Source organism: Lupinus angustifolius, chromosome LG09, assembly GCF_001865875.1.
Source record: "Lupinus angustifolius cultivar Tanjil chromosome LG09, LupAngTanjil_v1.0, whole genome shotgun sequence".
Classification (NCBI taxonomy): domain Eukaryota; kingdom Viridiplantae; phylum Streptophyta; class Magnoliopsida; order Fabales; family Fabaceae; genus Lupinus; species Lupinus angustifolius.
In genome coordinates this window covers 2,922,882-2,936,064 of record NC_032017.1, presented here as the reverse complement: position 1 = coordinate 2,936,064, position 13,183 = coordinate 2,922,882, and the positions used below count along the sequence as shown (strand labels likewise).

Below are 13,183 nucleotides of genomic sequence, written 5' to 3'. Positions count from 1 at the left end.
ACTTTATAATTTAACGGTTACTATAAAAACATAATTTTTGTTGTACTACCAAGAGTATCTCTGAACTAATCATTTCCGGGGTGTGGTTGTTCCTCCTAAAAAATGTCGCTCTCAAGAATTAGTCATTGACCTTTTGGTTTTTTTCTGAAGATCTAGCAGGGTCTTACACTGATAAACATGATTGAGTTTAAGCAATTGAAAACACATTCCAGTGATGTAGCTAAAAGATAGATGTTTACAATTAATTTCTTCACTGAAATAATAGTGGAGAAAATCACTTAATCAAATTATTGGCAATCACATTAACATGTATATGTCAATATAATGATCCATGTTCAATAATGCTTCTGATAGCAGAATAGACTGAAGCTCATTGTAAATTCCAAGAATGTAATTGAAGGAACGAGACTTTATGAGTAAGGAATTAATCTTTTTTGGGATGTGTGATTGTCCATTCAATAAATGTTGCTCCTAAAAATCGAATCTTTAACCTTTTGGTTAGTCTAAAGATTTTATACACATTTATATTTTATTTTTCAATTACACCTTGATTTATTACTTTTCTTTTCGCCACACGTTTCTTCATTTCTTTTTTAATTCAGTTTTTAATGTGCTTTAAATGTATTTTTATATTATTTAATAATTTTTTAAACTATGTGCATAACCTTAAACATCAAAAGTGAATTCAGTGGAGAATATTTTTTAATTACTCTCTCCACAAGTCAACCAAACACCCAAGTCAATCATGAGTGTCTCCCTCGTGATCACCATACATCTTCAGTAGAATTTATTTATTTATCTCTCAACATAACTTTTCATCGTCTCTTATGATATTGTTGGAATAGTTCGATGGTAACTATGATAATATATGATTTTTGGATGAAAATTACTACAACCTTAATTAAATAATAGAATACTAGTATGTTACTAATTTATTTTATCTTTAATTTTTTAAGAGCATCTGCTATTGCATAATGCTCATTATGACTTTTGAGATGTATTTGCGGTAGCTAATAACCAAGTCAAACAATTACATATGTTCAATGTATTTTTGACATCAAATTTGTTAGAAAATAAAATGCAAGTATTAAATATGTAGACATCCTAGAAATCATCAGTTTGACTACTTTGATGATTAAAAATTTAGAATTGAATTAACTGCAAGGATAATTGTCCTAATTTATAAAGTTTAGAGTAAATAATGTAAAAATGATAATAACAAACATGTTTTGAGAAATTGAAACATGGAAATAAAAATTGTTTTTAAAAAATAAAAATAGAAATAGAAAATCATTGAAACACTTAAATCATGAAGTGAATGCCACATATTTATAAAAAAAAAATGAGGTTAAAAAGAGTGTAATATTTATACACAATTTAAAATTTATATATAATTAATATATTATATATTATTTATTTATATTAGTTTTATTTAAGAGTTTTGTGATAAATAATACAAATAGTAAATGATACTGTGAGAAACTTACATAAATGTAAACTAAAAAATATCTATTGGCATCAATGAAAAACGAGGTTACAAGTGACTTTTTCAAGTGGATCTTGAATGAACTTTTCAGTGAAATATGTTAAGAGAAAAATTATTCCAAAATTCCACCCAAAACCCTCAAACTTTATATTTACTTATTCGTTTTCTCCAACTTATTAGTTTTCATATATAATATATTAATTATATATAAATCTTTACTTTGAAAATATTTTATTGCTGTGTTCTTATACTCACCTTGTACACTTCCAAAGAAGCACACAGAAATAGAGAGAAAGAAAGAGATGAAGTTTGTGAATTACATATCACAATGGAGAAGCGCAGCAAAGGAAGCATTAGATCACACTGCAATCACTCTTAAATTCCTCTGTTGGCTTCACGTTACAAACAACTATCTCTGTTCCCCAACTCATGTAATCTTTATTTTCATTCATTCATTCATTCATAATCATTCACTAACTTTCATTCATTCATACCCATTTCGCTCAATTGCATTAATCTTCTGTTCTTAGGTCTATGGTCCTAGTATGCTCCCAACCCTAAATCTCGCCGGCGATGTGATTCTCGCTGAGCACTTGTCGCCGCGAATTGGGAAGGTTGGCCATGGAGATTTGGTTGTGGTTCGGTCTCCTTTGAACCCGAATCGGAACTTGACGAAGCGAATTGTGGGGATGGAAGGGGATACTGTTACTTTCTTTGATCCTTTGCGTGGTGATGCTACTCAAACTGTAGTGGTGTGTGAGATTAATGGTTTGTTCTTCTTTTGCTCTTATTCTAAGTAATGTATGTGTCTGGAGCACATCGTTGTCCCAAAAAGTGTCACTCCATGTGTCACTTTTCCATAATTGGTCGAAAGATATATATTTAAGTTAAAAGTGCAATAATTAAGTATTTTTTCTGGTCAATCACAAAAACTGAAGTGGTACACTTTTTGGAACCGAAGATGTGTTCCCGTTTGTGTGCGAGAGCGTTTTTATTTTAGTGATTTTTTTGCAGTGCATGGTTGTGATAATTTAAATACTTAATAGCTTTGTCATTTAATAATTGTTGTTGTTTTTGCATGAATTTAGATGGATTGAAGTGTATAATGGTGAAAATGTACTCACTTGGTTGTTGTCATGTTGGAACATAGTGAGGAGGAGAAGCATGTGTGAGAAATTTAGAATTCCTTAGTTTGGAAGGATAAAAGAATAGGGTTCTTTTTATTTATTAGAGATTAGAATGTTGTGTTGACAAGATAGGAATACCAATGAATGCTTTAGAGATAGAGTTGAATTAACACTTATTCTAGAAAAGATGGTAGGTTCTCGCCTAGGTGGCTTGGAATAAGACTTGTAGCAGCCCCGAGTAAGGAGATTAGATTAGATGGAGCGTAACCTAATAGTTAGAGGTAGAGGAAGAATAAGAAAAACTATAAGCAAACATTAAGAACAACATATGTAGATGGTTTGTCTATCAACATGATATACATTAGGATATTATGTCATCGTTTGATTCATGTAGCCCACTACATCTAGTGAGAAAAGACTTGATCATCATTGTATACTTTTTTGGATCATGAGAGCAATTTGGTTAATTCGTTTAGTTTTATGTTGTCATCAATAGAAATCATGCTTTTACTTTTTGTTTATCATATATTTCACTTTATGTGAGTAGAAGCTTGCGAGAGTTGCTTTGGTCATGAGATTGAGAGGCATTGGTTAATTGGCTTAATTTTACATTTTTTTCAAAAAAATAATGATATTGCTTATATGTACTATTATGAGTTTTTGGGCTGCTGATTAATCTGATAGAGATGTCTAATGGACATTTTCCATGAATGAATATGCTGAAGTAAAACAATGCTTAGAATGATTTCCTACTGTTTCCAAAATATAGAATACAAGTATAGCATAAGCATATTATCAGATTTCTTGTTTAGTAACTCATAGATGCAACATAGCAGCCTGCATATTATTTGTGATTGGTTTGATGGTATCCTTTTATCTGTTTTTGCCACTGTGATGATTATTTTTTATTTATTATAGTGGTGGTAAAAAATGAGTTATATGCTTATAACGACTGTGTATATTACTTGAAATTTCACAATGCTTTTGGGTGAGGTGGTTATTTATTTATTTTTAATTCTTATTTCTAATGCAATCATTTCAAGAATCCAACCAATACTACTTTAGACGTGTGTTTACTATGTCCATGTCATTTTGACCTGGGTATAATTTCAATCCAATTTCTACTTCTGATTCTTAGCACACCTCAATAAATATTAATTTTTACACAGCTATCCTATTAGTTTGCCATGGTCTCTCTCTCAGCTTTAAATTGACGATTTTAAGGTTGTTTAACCTTGTATTACTTCTTTTTTGTTGATAAGATTGATTTGTAGCTTAATGTATACCTTTTTTCACAGGTACCAAAGGGGCATGTTTGGATTCAAGGAGATAACATCTATGCTTCCCATGATTCGAGGCATTTTGGTCCTATTCCTTATGGTCTTATACAAGGAAAGGTGTTTTTCAGGGTAAGTGCTGTACCCTTACAATATTCTTCTACTTTTTAAGGATTGGTTCATTCTATTTCTCCTTCATTTTGAGGGCTTTGGGGCTTTATATTGTAATCTCTTTTCTCTCAGTTTCATGCAGTTCAATATTAATTTCATTAAGAAATTAGGAGTGTGAATGGATAGTAATGATACTGTCATATTAAAACCTTACCACTACTTCTAAGTTTTATCTCTTCCTAATACACGTTCATGGAACTTTTACTGATTCTGTAGTTGAAATCTAATGTGTAAAGCAATTGCAGTTATTTGTTGCAGATCTAGAAGTCATATACTAGAATAATTTGATATCTATCATTGTAGGGAGGTATTATTTGAGCATAGGGCTAGGTCCTTTTGATTCATAGGTGTACCTTTAACTCTCCTGAACCTGATGAAACCCACATATTAACAAATGCAATTAATTTTGTTACAATTCAGAAAAATAATGTGGTTTCCTATTTTACCCTTTAAGCTTTATTCCTGTCTCATTATTTTTCTCTCCTCATAGGATATTGTTGAAAAATAATCATTTAATACTCTCTTGAAGTTATAAGTGGACAAATATTTTGAAACAATTTTTTGTTCTCTAAATGGGCAATTATTTTGAAACGGAGGGAGTATTATTTTATGTATAGAAAAATTATATGTTATTAACCACTAGTTGGAAGGTGCAGAATTGTTCTATTTGGTGGCTTTGAGTCTTGTGCTAAAGGTACTCTTATTATGTTATTAGGTTTGGCCACTTGATGTCTTTGGACGGATAGATCAATGAGGATGTTTTAAAGAAGGTACGGCACTTTCAGTTCTCCGCATTTGAGATGTCTGCTTTTGTTTAAAACAGTTATTCCAGTACTGACACATACAAATATACAATGTAACTTTGGTTATTGAAAATTAATCCTTTTATATCAATATCTGCTTAACCATTGATGGTGCTAATTTAAGTTTCCAGTTTTTTCATCTATGAATGCATATGTTCAATGTTTAAATTCTCTTCCTCTTCTCATATTGTATGAAAGAGCATTTATGATTTATCACAAGTAAACAGATTTTGAGATTGGTGTAGATTATGAAATTTGGTGTGGCAAAATATTCATCTTATGTCATTTTTTTCATCATCTTGTGTGCCTCGTCGCGAGGTATTGGAATGTGAAAATATATTTTATTCAGGGATTAATGAATGTTGAGTTGCTTTGGTTTTGGAAGTTTTATGGCACCAATGTGAGTGGCTGGCCTCAGAAACTGGAGGCATGAAAGCAAAACGATATATTTTTGGGTTAGTTTTTTGCTGTCAAAATGAGTGAGAATAATTGTGGTCATACATTACGAGGTTTATAAGCTTGTGAACAAGTCACTAGGGTATACCAACATACATAAAAGTGATATATAACCAAACTAGGCTGAAAAGGCGCCGCAAACGAAGACAGTCTATGAGTCATTTATGGGCACGTTCAGCACTGTGTCGAGTACATATTTGCTAACCACATTTTAGATCTAAACATTTCTTATCTGCCATAAAAACACTAGCCCTACGATTTAGATTAACAAACTCCGAAACCTAAACGAAGATTTAGAAAGCAACGCAGGCCATGAAGTTTTATTCCAATGCAGTAGATGCATAAAGAATTTCAGCATCCTGCAATGATAGTATGCTAGTGGCACTTATTCCTTGCCCAGAAACCAGGTATTGCCTGCATTAGATCATTTAAGTGGAATCAACAGTAAGGATATGCAGTGATGGACCCAGGGGGCAAAGATAAGGTAGATAAACTAATATAGGAGTAAAAATGACATAACTATCATGTGTAATAGAAAAATTCATCAGCTACCAACAAGACGTTAGTCTAGTGGTGTAAGACCAAGCTGAATCTCCAGGATGGCCAAAAGATCAAGGGTTTGATTCCTAGAGCGACACTTGTTGAGAGGGGTAGTCATGCAACCCGAAAGAGATTAGTTCCTTACCCATATGATAAGTGATACCTCTGATAGTACCAAAAAAAGAAAATTCATAAGTTGTGTAGGGATGTGTGCCCCATATTGTCCAAAGTGGGTCTGTCCATGAATGTATGCAATGATTCCTTCACAGTAATGTGGATTAGAATAATTTCATGTGATTTTATCTATTTCCTGTCCTGACAACCATTCCAAGCAAATTGGATCAATTTTTTTCTTAAAATTTGACCCACATTTCTGAGGCCACTCCCAATTGGCTCTCCCACAGCCTAGGTACCAATATGCTTTAAATCTTAAATGTTTCTTGAAAATTAGTGATAAACTATAAGACTTTTATTCATTATTAAATCTAATTTATATATTTTGCATATCATGGTATTTTTGTATTGACATAATTTGATTTGTAAAAGGGTCGCACAATACATAAGCTCCCAGGGGTCTAGGGAGGGTAGATGTACGCAACATTACTCTCGCAATTGAAGATGTTGTCTCCAAAGTTTGAATGTATGACCTCTAGGTCACAAGGCAAGCAACCATGCTGTTGCGCCGAATCTTACTGTTATGTAATTTGATTTTTGTAATATAGTAAAATATTTTGACTTAGATATGCATAATTTCAGCCTTATACTGATAATGTAAATATTGGTTCAACCCGATTATGTCCGATCGTGAATCGGATCATGACCGAATGTAAAACATGAACGAACCAACATATCGAGCCGTATTAAGCTAAAACTGTCCTACAAACGCCCTATTACTAACCAAAAAACTTGACATCTTTCCTTTGTTAAATTTATTCGACAGAGTTTAATCAGCTTATGATCCGTATCCAGTAAAATGGTTGGAACTATTCTTCCATGGAGCTTCTGTGATTGCCATTGAAGTTGCAGTTTGCAAGGGCTGAAGGACCATAGTCCCTTTCAGCAACAAAGGGTTCATGTTTTCTGGTCTCTTCAGTGCTGTGTAGTGTAGTGCTTATTGCTCCTCAAACATTGTAACAGAATAATTTGATAATACATGCAGAGTAATTTTTTTTATAGTTGAGAATCCCAATAGAAACATCAATTGAAATCTATTTTTGCTTTTCAGTGAGATTTTCATTTGTCTAGTTGAATATTATCATTGCTTGTCAAGGTTCTTTGTTTGTAGCAGCAAAAAATATATAACTTAGGGTAAAAAGCTATGATGGTGCTTTATCAACAATGTTAAGTTTTTGTATTCACTATTGTTAAGTCTTTCTTTTTTGTTTTTATATTTAAAATTCTTGGTTTGCGGAGAGGATTAAAATCAGGTTTACACAATTTAGTTAAAATTGTTATTTTGTTTTTGAACTTATTTATTTTCTTAATTTGGTCCTTCGTTTTTTCTTCTTCAGTTTTTTCGAAAGTGAATTTTTATGTGGGTTGGTTAAAAGGATAAGTGATTGGTAGCACAATAAAGGAAGAACTGAATTTATGAGAAAAATTTATGTGGAAAAGTATCCAATATGTTTTAAGTAAAGACATCTTTACGTTTTTATGAGTCAGATTTCCAAAGCTCAGGAGCAGTTTGTGCATAATATAGATTAGCTGAAAATTTAGGTGGATAGTATAGTTAAAATACATTATTATTTAGTATATGTTTTAAAATATTTACGGATGTAGGTAGTTTTTAGGAAACTTGTTGATGAGATCTACAAGTTTGGGGAAGTCGTTGACTGGGAATGCGACTTCTTTGTAATCTACTTTTATAAATATTATGAAACATATATCAAATGTATGATAATATAGTTTGACTACATATCCATGTAAATTTTCCACTTATTAGTTAGTTACATAACACTACATTTAATCTAAACTATTTTATTTATTTAAATTATTTATAAAAGGATGAAAGAAAGTTTTCTATTTTTGTGTACTAGTATCCTCAACAACAATAAATAAATAAAAACTATGTAATTCTTTGATAGAAATTTTTGAATTAGATGGATTTGTTTTAATTAAATATTAGGAAAAATAAACCACATCAATCATAAAACCACTCTTCCTACTTGGAGAGATGAAAGAAATAATATTAGTGATTATCACTACATCACAACTTCATTTCATAACCTTAATGTAATTTGCTATCTAATTTTTTATTCGTCGTTCATTTTTTATTAGATGATTATTCTATTAATTTTTTATTATTAAAAATGATGTTTTATTAATTATCACAGACCTCATATTAATACTAATTATTAAAATATTATTTTTATTAATTAAGTAATTACTCATTAATGAATTATTATTAAAAATAAAATTAATTGGAGGATTGTCTATAAATTGTTCACTAATAAAAACATTTTTAATTAAGAGTGAATACACACATTGATCTTCAAAAAAAATCAAATTTATCAATTTGGTACTAAAAAATAAAAATCTAAACTAGTTCCCAAAGATCATGAATATCAATGAGTCAAATAATTCATGTTATGAGATCATAAAAATATTAATTCACTACATTTGATGTATTTGAGACCATTTAAAGGTTTACAAATTTTCAGCAATGAAATTGGTATACGCTATTAATTTGAGGGACTTTATTCTTTAATTAATGAGAGAAAATATATGCATTGACAATATGAGTTTTATATACCGTCACTATATTATACATTATTTTTGTTTAATTATCATTGACCTTAAAAAAATAAAAAAAAGTTCATAAAACCCCCTTAAACTTTACATGTTTTGCAAGTAGACATTGTAAATTGACTATTTTTGTTTAACCATCATTGACCTTAAAAAAAAGGGAAAAGTTCATAAAACCCCTTAAAATTTACGTGTTTTGTAGGTAGACATCGTAAATTATTTTTTATTCTAATTAATCCTTAAACTTTAACTATTGGTGAAAATAGTCTCTACATACATAAAATTTTAAATCACTATCAATGAATTTTGAATTACCACATAGTGTAAAATTAGACACACATATTTTCTCAACCAAACTTTCGGGCGGGATCGATTGTAGCCTTATTCATGTCTTGGAATACATTTATTCTCTTTCCAACTTAAATGGAAAATGTCATTCTAGTTCTTACTTTACCTAAAAACTGAAAATGAAAAAGGGTTACATGCACTTTTATAGGCTTGTTCCCATGTAGCTAGAGTTTCTTTTACCAAAAAATTATACATGGTTCTTCTATTCGTGTATTTCTCTTTAGTTCTAACTTGTGAAAACTGAGAACTAAAAACTGCATACAAATGTGTGAAGATGCTCCCAAACACTTGCACAAAAGCAATTTTAGAAATTAAAATAATTTTTTTAGTTCCCTCTCACATACTACCATAAGAATATAATTTGATATAAGAGATGATTTTACTTATCTAATTTCTATGATTTATTATAATCGATAACTGAAAAAAATAGTTCGAAAGTATTCTATATCAGCTTAATATAACTACAGTCCTTAGAATCATATATGTGTGTACAATGAACCTCAACAACATGACAAGGAACCCAAATGTTATCTTTTGGGATGTGGAAGTGAGTTTTCTCCATGCTTATCCTTTCCTAAGCTTCTCTCTTTTACTATTCCTATCGGAAGCTTGATTGAGAAGACATGTGTTTAACCTTATATTATTTGTTAATTCCAATTTCATTGTTAATAATTTAAAATTTTATGTATATAATGATCAATTTCACCAATAGTTAAAGTTTAAGGAATAATGAGAAAGGAAAAATAGTTTACAATGTCTAGCTGCAAAACACGTAAAGTTTAAGGGAGTTTTATGAACTTTTCGGCAAAAAAAATACAAATGATATCGATTATATATAAATTTTATAATAACAATGTATGAATATTACAATCTTAATTAATTATGAGATTCTCTATAATCGTTCATTAGTAATTTTTTAATTAAGAGATAATTCCTAAATGATAAGATTTTTAACTAGGAGATTTTCCTTAATGATTCATTAATAAAAAAACAATTTTAATTAATAAGATATATAGGGGAATGAAACAACTTTGACCATAGCCTTAAAAAAAGGGAACAATATAGAGCACCCTCAATATATTATACATATAAATATATTATTCATCATTTATTTGATTTAGTGTAATATTTATGCACGTAAAAATGTATACATAATCAGTACATTATCTATTTGATTTTTTTTAAGAAATAACTGAAAATGATCAATAAATAATATAATAATAATGTAAAAAATAAAAACTGTTATACACAATTTGTTTTCTCTTACTAGTTAAATATAAATAGTAAATAGTAAATGATATAAAATTTTATAGATCGTGGTTGCGTTCATTTTGTTCTGGTATATAAATAGCTCTCACTTTTCTAGGTTTCATATGTGCCTTTGAGAGAACCGAGCGAATAAGCTAAGCAATGACGCTCGAGTTCCGTTGCAGGCATATACAAAACCCTAATTTCTTTCTTATTTTCTGCATTTTCATTTCATAATTTGCAGAACCATAGGAAGAATTAGTACATTTCTTTCATTTCAATCTCCACATTTTTCGCATTCAATTATAAGTTCTCTTTCTTTCAATTCCTTTTTTGTTAGGTATTTTCGGCCGATTCATTGTGTTCTCAGCGAAATATTGATTGAGAACTCAATTTCACTCGGCCTAGATCTAATTTATTTGGGGCAGATTCAAGGGTTAAACATGTTTCCAATCATGTTTTAATTCAGAGAACTGTCCTAAATTTCCACTTTTTTTTTTTGTTTCTGTAATTTGTTTTATTTTTTAACCTAGAACTAGGAATGAAAATTGAGTTTTATTTAAGCAATTTGCAGAGTTTAAAGGACTCTGCTATTTTTCAAACGAAAGATTTTGTAAGGCAAGTTTGTCTTCGTTTTTTGTAATCAAATTTCTTGACTGGACTTGAATGTAATAGTTTCAAGCTTGACTTGCAAGGACCTAAAACATGATTGCTTAGTTTTATCCTTTTCATACTTCACTGTGTGTGAGCATTGAAACACAATTCTTTTGTTTTTACAGTTTTTAATTTGTAGTTCTTTTATGAATTTGTTCCTTATCAGGATTAAATAATATTTTTACCAACAAGTTAAGGTAAAGAATAAACAATGAAGGGAGGAGATACTCTATTTTTACCTAAAATTTAATTTGAAAAGAAAGAACAAAAAAAAGAAGGGGTGATGTGTATTTCCCTACAAGGATAATCTTATAGAATCTTATCTAGACAGGAGAAATCTTATCTTCAGTGTTTCTCGTACAATGGGTACAAGTTTCTTCAAACTTACAAGAAACAGCATTGAAATCTTATCAATATGGTCGAAAACAATATTTTAAAATATATTATTAATTATTTACCATTAATGGTTAATAATAATTCTCTAAGTATAAAGAGAACTGCCTACCAATATTTAACAAGGAAAAAAGTAAATATACGGTATACTTCATATGGGAGCACATTTGTATATCATTGTTTGTAATTAGTTAGAGAGAATAATGTATCTCATTATATCAGGAAATAACTTATTTCCTCCAGCCAGTAAGAATGTGACATGTGTGCTATTTGCTTATTTTAAAAAATATTTTTATAGAAAATGATGAAACATAACACATGTCATGATTTCACTAGCAGGAGAATATAATTTATATAGGAGATACTTCATTCCCTTATTTAAGTTAAAAATTTAATAATTAAATATTTTTTTTATTAATTATAAGTAGTGAAATATAAAGTGATAAATTGTTGGACATAAAAGTTGTCCACCCATTTTGTACGGTACTAAAGAGAAGTGTATATCAAAACTTTTTATATATGTGGCTTATATGTCAAGGGGAAGTCCATTGCTTTCTCAAAATTATAAATTTTACTTAACGATTTTGTACGAGGGGCAGACATGTGTTCTCCCAAAATAATTTATCATTCATGTTCTGTGTTGTTTGTAATTGGTCATAAAAATGATTAATTTTATTAAAATTTTAATTTAAATATATTTTTTCAACTAATTATAATCCATAACAATATAATGTCATGTATTGTGGAACAACATATATACTCCTTTGTATGAGCTGTTGTCTAGTTTGTGTTCCATGGCTGAGCTGCCAAACGGAATGTCTAGGAATTGCTCACTAAATTAATCAACCGTATAATTGTTACATTAAACACTAGGTTTGAACAATTCATTCAAATATTTGTGCCATTACCATTCATCAGCTTTCTTGATTCGAAGTTAGCATTTTTTGTTGATGGGTTATTCTTCTTGCTGTTAATTATGTTGATGATAAAATGATAACCGTGAGTCATGCTACTATTTCCTTATGGTTGCTTGTGTGAGTGTTACAATGAGTTAAGTCAAAAACAGACAATGCAAAATGTATTCGTTATTAGAAAGATGTCAATGTTTTTGCTTTGATAATGGACATATTGTTGGAGAATTTTCTCTCCATCCGAAATCCATAGAGTAAACACGGAAGTCCTTATGACCATGACTTTGTTCTGAAAGCCGAATGTTTATGCCCATACATAAACCCGAATGGAATATCCATGGTCCAGACCGAAGAAACCCCAAATGATTTCATGGTGAAGATGAAGAACATACCTTGTTGAGTCATTTCCGGAATGTCGAAGGTATGAGGGTGCGATGATCTTCCAGATGATAGAGCGCGGAATGGTTTTCCTTTGTTTCTCTCTAGAGGGGAATGAGAGAATGTGCCTTAGTGTCTTGAGTGTGTTTTGTGGTGTGTTAGAGGAGAGACCTTATCCTCATGCCTTATGTGCCTTATGGATGAGTGGATAGTGTTATCCTATTCTGGATAACACTATTCTCATCCTACCTTATTCTCCTACACCTTTACACTTGAAAACCTGTTGCTCTACAAATGGAGACCATAACCCATAAAAGTAACCCTGTAGTGGTTACTACTTTAGTTGCAATAATTTTGATTCAGTCCCTTCATCAAATCAGAAATTGTCTGAAGATATCTATACTTATTATTATTATTTCATAGCACATGCCATTAGCCACCAAATTAATTACTAAAGATCATTTTATATTTTGGCTAATTACATAATGGCCACAACACAATTATAGAATTATATTTGTGACCCATAAATTGTCAGAAATTCTAATAATCTCCCACTGGTCACACATATGATTCTCTGTACGTGTTATCCTTAATGCGCGCTTAAATATTGCCATTATGACTTAGGCATACCCAAATTATCCCGTCC

General features: G+C 30.3%; 1 protein-coding gene and 1 long non-coding RNA gene across 4 annotated transcripts in view; one reads left to right on the top strand and one right to left on the bottom strand.

The window, feature by feature from the left end:
* On the top strand, positions 1,732–7,104 carry LOC109355909 (mitochondrial inner membrane protease subunit 1). Of its 3 annotated transcripts, none has more exons than XR_002108692.1 (5): positions 1,732–1,917; positions 2,017–2,254; positions 3,912–4,022; positions 4,777–4,831; positions 6,801–7,104. XR_002108692.1 is itself a non-coding variant. In XM_019599184.1 (5 exons), the coding sequence occupies exons 1-4, from the start codon at positions 1,789–1,791 to the stop codon at positions 4,813–4,815; spliced, it is 501 nt and encodes a 166-aa protein (XP_019454729.1). In that variant the 5' UTR covers positions 1,732–1,788; the 3' UTR covers positions 4,816–4,831; positions 6,830–7,104. The 3 variants fall into 3 exon arrangements, 2 of the variants coding, with proteins under 2 accessions (XP_019454729.1, XP_019454730.1); XM_019599184.1 differs by having other exon boundaries at positions 2,017–2,238; positions 6,830–7,104; XM_019599185.1 differs by having other exon boundaries at positions 2,017–2,238.
* Positions 7,821–13,183, bottom strand: part of LOC109356379 — a 15,789-nt gene continuing 10,426 nt past the window's right edge. The window contains exon 3 of the long non-coding RNA XR_002108717.1: positions 7,821–7,832. This is a non-coding gene — a long non-coding RNA (uncharacterized LOC109356379). The remainder of the gene's footprint in view (positions 7,833–13,183) is intronic.